General features: G+C 33.8%; 1 protein-coding gene across 1 annotated transcript; it reads left to right on the forward strand.

Annotated features, from left to right (window-relative positions):
* On the forward strand, positions 1–5651 carry LOC117112277 (MAM and LDL-receptor class A domain-containing protein 1-like). The gene is made up of 4 exons (XM_033255344.1): positions 1–256; positions 4661–4751; positions 5028–5186; positions 5437–5651. The coding sequence occupies exons 1-4, from the start codon at positions 5–7 to the stop codon at positions 5601–5603; spliced, it is 669 nt and encodes a 222-aa protein (XP_033111235.1). The 5' UTR covers positions 1–4; the 3' UTR covers positions 5604–5651.

Genomic DNA, 5651 nt, shown 5'->3' on the forward strand with positions numbered 1-5651 from the left:
AAACATGTACATTAGCGGATATGGCAAAGAACCTGGGCAAGTTGCTCGCCTTAAAACTCCGGCTTTCTCATCGAAATACACCTCTTACTGTATCAGCTTTTCTTACTACATGATTGGACCCTATGTTGGTCAGTTGGAGGTGATTATTGAGGAAAAGGTACGTGGTGTCGGTCAACCTATTAGGAATTTGTCTGGAATACAAGGTCTTTACTGGAACATAGGATACATTCAATTCCAACCAACAGACTCATTTAAGGTATGCTATGATCAACATGTATAAAATCATATTATTATTGACATATTGGAATTGATTGGTTGGTACACTACCCTGTTATTTTAATTAGGCCTATGAGTCGTATCCCAAACTAGGTCGCGAAAGAATTGTGTCGAATTTAAAACAAAAATGTAGATGTAGGTTCAATGTTAGAAGTGTATAAAAATAAATGACAACGGCGAGGACATAAGAAATTGGCTTTCATATCAGAAAAGCGTGTATATAAAGCATTAAGATTATTTAAAAGAATGTTAAGAAATCTGTCGATATTGCAAGCAAGGGAGGACCATTGTGTAGAGATTTTTGGAAATTTCTTAGTGGAAATAAAAGAATGACGATTGTAAGGATCCAGAATCAAATGATATTGTGTCCGAAAGTAAGATGAACCTAAATGTTAAACAATATTGGGAACTATTGTGTGAAATTAATATAAATATATAGACCTATGGCAGCAGTTCTTTCAGAATGAAAAGCGTTTGGTAATACATTATTGGAAGTAATTATAATAAGAATGTCTTAATGGGTAAAGATAATTGTATTTATGATATAGAACTTACTGTAACACTGATACTGTAAAAGAGGCATTTTCACTGTCTTTAAAATAAAAATGCCCAAGGGACCGACGCACAGTGGTCCAGGGCGAAATCCAAGTGTGCCAAAAGTCCATTTTGGTGACTATAGCTTTTACACTTTTTTCACATGATTGAAGATGGGTATACCCTGGTTAATCTATCCTGAAAATATTTTACATTTAAACGTATTTTAAGGGTAGTATTTTTCAACAAATGTCGGAAATTTCTCTATAAATATTTCAAATGCTATAATTTACTACATTATATCAAACCACGTTTTTTTTCATCACCATCTTCAGTATAGCCTTAGCTTTATGATGGTACCAAATTTAGCTGCTACTTTTTGCAACTTTTCGAGCTAGACGCACTTATATTAGTCTTGTTTTCGTACATTTGAGACACAATTTAATTAGAGCAAACCGCAAATCAGAGGGATGTACGCGCGTCTACTCAACCAGCTCATGCAAAGCGTAGGAAAAGCTCTCCAAAAATTTACAAACTGCTCGTGATTTAACAGTAGCAAATCATCTAATATTGTGTTGCTGTTTAGAATACTTTATTACATTTTGAGCAGCCTAATAATCTAAATATCATATATCATAATAATCCACATTACGCCAATTTTAAACATTCTTCACTGGCTTCCAGTTGATAAGCGAATCATTTTTAAAATTCTTCTTCTCACCCAAAAATCTATCCATGGTCGTGCCCCAATTTATCTCTGTTCGCTTATAGACAAACAGGTTTCTTCCCGTTTTAATCGTTCTTCTCAAACCCTCAAACTTGTTACTCCACGAGTCAAGCATATTCGTACCGGTGAACGCTCTTTTTCTTTCTCTGCTCCTAAACTCTGGAATTCTCTGCCTCCTCAATTACGTATCATTTCTGATCCGCAATTATTCAAATCTACTCTTAAATCATTCCTCTTCAAATAGTTCAACTTCTTTCTAACATCCTCCAGCGCCGGTGACAAGCCAGTTTTGTTTGCTTTAATAGGCGCTTTAAAAATGTGTATTCTTATACACATCTAGATGTGTATAAGAGACAGACCCAATGATGAGTTCATGGTTATCGAATTTAGACCGACCACGGTTCAAATTATGGTTGTATTGTGCTCAATGACAGTCCCACACACTTTTTCTAATGGGTCCACATTTTAAATCTAGGCCCAAATTAGCAATTGCATGCATAAAATGAGTTCACTTTATGAAAAATGGGTCCAGATTTCCCATATTTAGTGGGTACAATTTTTTTTAATGGGTCCAGATTTTTCGGATTTTTGCGTAAAATGGGTCAAATTTTAAGAAAAACTTTGATTATTTGCGGTTTTGGAATAAAACGATCAAACTAACTCATTTTTTTTTTTTTATTATTCATCTTGTGTGTCTGCATCATTATAAAGTTAAAAAAAAAACATTCCATAAAAATTTCATTGGGAAAAATTGGGTTTTTTATCAAAATTTGAGAAAAAACAGAAATTCAAAATGGTGACTTTGAGGTCACATGACTACCTAATTATGCAAAATACCAAATATCAATGTTCCTCGCGTAGGCCAACCTATTGCTTGCCCCAACACACAAAAAGAATTTCGAAATAACCTCTTTTAGTATTTTTTTTGAATTATTTTAAAAATTAACTTTTTTCGTTAAAAAAAGTCCCAGCACAGGGGTGCATATACCTACAGCAGTGAAAGGGTTAAGGTATGTTTTTTTTTTATTGAACGACGTAAAATTTAAGATCTAGACTGAATAACTTGCCAGAGCTCAGTATGACACGAATGAGGGTTTCTAGACCGGCAAATTCAAATTAGAACATTTTACACTTTATGTGACGTTATTAAAATACATTTCTTCAAAGAAAGGGTGGAAGGTGGAGTGTTAAGAAGACACCTGCAGTACCCCCTTAGTCCGCGTCCACCCCATCAGTCAGCTCTCACAAGTGAAAATAAGCACAAAAGATCACGGTCAAACAGACTGAATTTACCTAATATCGCTATAACTTGCGTGAGCAATAATTGTTGTATTTGAATGGATGCTAAATAAATAAATGAATAAAGAAATTAAATGAGCGGTCCCACTTCATCGGGCATTTACCCCCATCCCATCACTCACCTTGGGATGCCCTTATAATCCCAAGAGGCAATTTGGCTTCGGATTTAGGATGGAATCAAATGTTTAAAAAAATAATTAAAAAAATAAAAACAAAAGAGAAAGTGTCGGTCCTCCCCGAAAAAATGTTTTTCCTAAATGGCGAGAAATGAGATTTCCCGACTTTTGAGGTGTATTTTAATGACAATTAAGTTTTTTTAAAGTTCAAGATTTTCCCTCCCTTGAAAACAATCATGTCAACTTTGTCATTCTTATTACAGTAAACAGACCTACGTGTGTATAAAAAAAGAGTAGTTGCATACGTAGGCCTATTTTGTTTTCCATGAACCGATGAACCCCAAATAGGACGGTGGTGGGAAAATGATGATTCCTATATGTCGGGAAACGGGTTTTCTCAACTTCTGAAATTTTGGTTTCCCTCTCTTGACGTCCTGGAAAAGTAAGTCTAGAACTATTTTTTAAATATTTATTTATTTAATGTTTTTGTCCAAGGGGGTGTGGTCAGGACCCTGACCCCTCCAGATCCACCAATGATCTCCCTCCCCAATTCACTCCTAGATATGACACTGGAAATCGAGTGTACTTGTTTTTACATTTGGCACCCAATGACTGCAGGAATGATTTTATCGTATACCTTAATTAAAAAATGGCGCTTTTGTAGGGGTGGGGGTATATTAAATCGCTTGCTAAATGCAGGGTGGCAGATATTGGCAGCTAAACTTGGCATTAATGTAATACTTAGGCTCTGCCAGAAATGTTGATGTCAAAAGCATGACGAAAATCCTCGGCAATTCGAACTTTTAAGTTGGTTTTATGAAAAAAATGTTTTTAAGGGTTTTTGGCTCATATTTAATGTCCTTTATTCTAAAAATATACCAATAATGTCATTTTTTATTTTACTATCTAATTTAGTTAACAATAGGCAAATACTGCAAGAAATATCAAGTTGACTGCTTTCATCTAAGTAAAGTCATAGGGAGTTTTTCAAAACCGTCAATTTTTTCATTTTACGAGTAAAATAAAACTTTTTCATGTTTACATGGTTATATCACACTATGAAAATTCACTAAATATGAAATTATTGGTGGATTAATATAATTTAGGATGTTCTCGACCCCAAATAACCTTTAAAAGTTGAAGTTGTCACATTACCTATTTTCGACTTTTGGTACACTTTGAATTGATTCTGTCCCACTGTGCGACGGTATCACAAACAAACTTGGTTTTGTATCAGTCACTATTAATTTGTTAAGTAAGTTTATTGAGTTGTACAACATACTAAATTAATTAAATATGAGCATAATATAGTCACAATTTTTAAGAAATGGGGATAGAAAAGACCTGAACTATAGCGGAATTTCAATCACTTTCTGCGTATCAAACATTCTAAATAAAATTATTTATCAGAATATTTCTCACTATCTTGAGAGTAGAAATGTTCTACGTAAACAGCATCAAAGGTTTTGAGTTTATCTACATACATTGAAAGTGTTTTTACACTTTTTGTAAAGCTTTTCAAAATGTACATAGTCCGTCAAGAAACTTACCAGTTGTTTACCGTACCTTTGAGGTGATTTTTTTTACATTATGTTTTCCAGACATCTTATTTAAAAAAAGCTTAATCTCAGTAACTCATTTTCATGTTTTATACTACAGGACTTATTTTGTTTGACCTCACTTTATATGAATTATACCATATTTGCAGGTCATATTCCAAGCTATTGTTGGATCGAATCCGTCCACTTCTTACATTGGACTGGATGATTTAGAAATACAAAATGGAACGTGCCCATTAAGTAAGTTAATTAACTTCAATTATAATAAGTTCGTATATTTGAGTGTTAATTCGCGAGTACAATATTTAAAAAAATGGGTGAGGTAAATGGTTCGAATTTGTTATTGTGTACTCTGTATGTCAAATGTGTTTAATTACATTTTATCACTATATTGCAATAATAATGTTGGTACATGGGTAAGCAAACAGCCAAGAATGGTTTGTCAATTATCAAACGTATTTTTGAGATTGAAAATGCCTATATTTTAAGCATTTCTTAGTCATCGATCTTTTTTAGCACCAATGCCAACTCAACCGCCACCTATATTTAAAGAATGTACCTTTGAGTCGAATCCTGTTCTTTGTGGGTTTACATCGTTGGAAAGGAATAGATGGAGTAATACAAGAGCAACATCATCCAGTCTGCCAAACGATCATACTTTGAATTCAGCTAATGGTATGGCAACGTTATTCCACATTTTATTTTTATAAGCACTATTAAACCTACTGTGAAATACAGCAGTGTTTAAAGCTGACCTCCTAAGGACTCCAAACATGCGCGTGTGTTCATGTCAGTTTTGCATTAATATACACAATTGATCATTATACTGTATAAACATTTGTCAATTTATTATTTGGTTTTACACATAAGTATTGTAACTCCTACTACTACTATTATATTATTATTATTACTTTTTTAATTACAGGTCATTACATCTATTCATCAAGTGACAAATCTGTGCTGTATTCACCATTCTCACGTCATCAGGTTCTGAAGCTTGTTTTTCTTTCTGGTATTTCATTGCCTCCGGAAAACAAGGAAAAATTCGGATATATCTTCAACCTTTATACGGACACATCAGAGAGCCGCTAGCAGTGAACTATCAAGGACATGGTGATCAATGGCATTTGCAAAACGTTC

The sequence above is a fragment of the Anneissia japonica genome, unplaced genomic scaffold (assembly GCF_011630105.1).
Source record: "Anneissia japonica isolate Jap-2015-1 unplaced genomic scaffold, ASM1163010v1 scaffold288216_len39739_cov126, whole genome shotgun sequence".
Taxonomy (NCBI): Eukaryota; Metazoa; Echinodermata; class Crinoidea; order Comatulida; family Comatulidae; genus Anneissia; species Anneissia japonica.

What these genes read in the sequence shown, in the direction of transcription:
- LOC117112277 (XM_033255344.1), top strand. Translation starts at nt 5, where the DNA reads ATGTACATTAGCGGATATGGCAAAGAACCTGGGCAAGTTGCTCGCCTT. An exon ending in AACCAACAGACTCATTTAAG is followed by an intron (nt 257 to 4,660) that starts GTATGCTATGAT and finishes CCATATTTGCAG; the next exon opens with GTCATATTCCAAGCTATTGT. An exon ending in TACTTTGAATTCAGCTAATG is followed by an intron (nt 5,187 to 5,436) that starts GTATGGCAACGT and finishes TTTTAATTACAG; the next exon opens with GTCATTACATCTATTCATCA.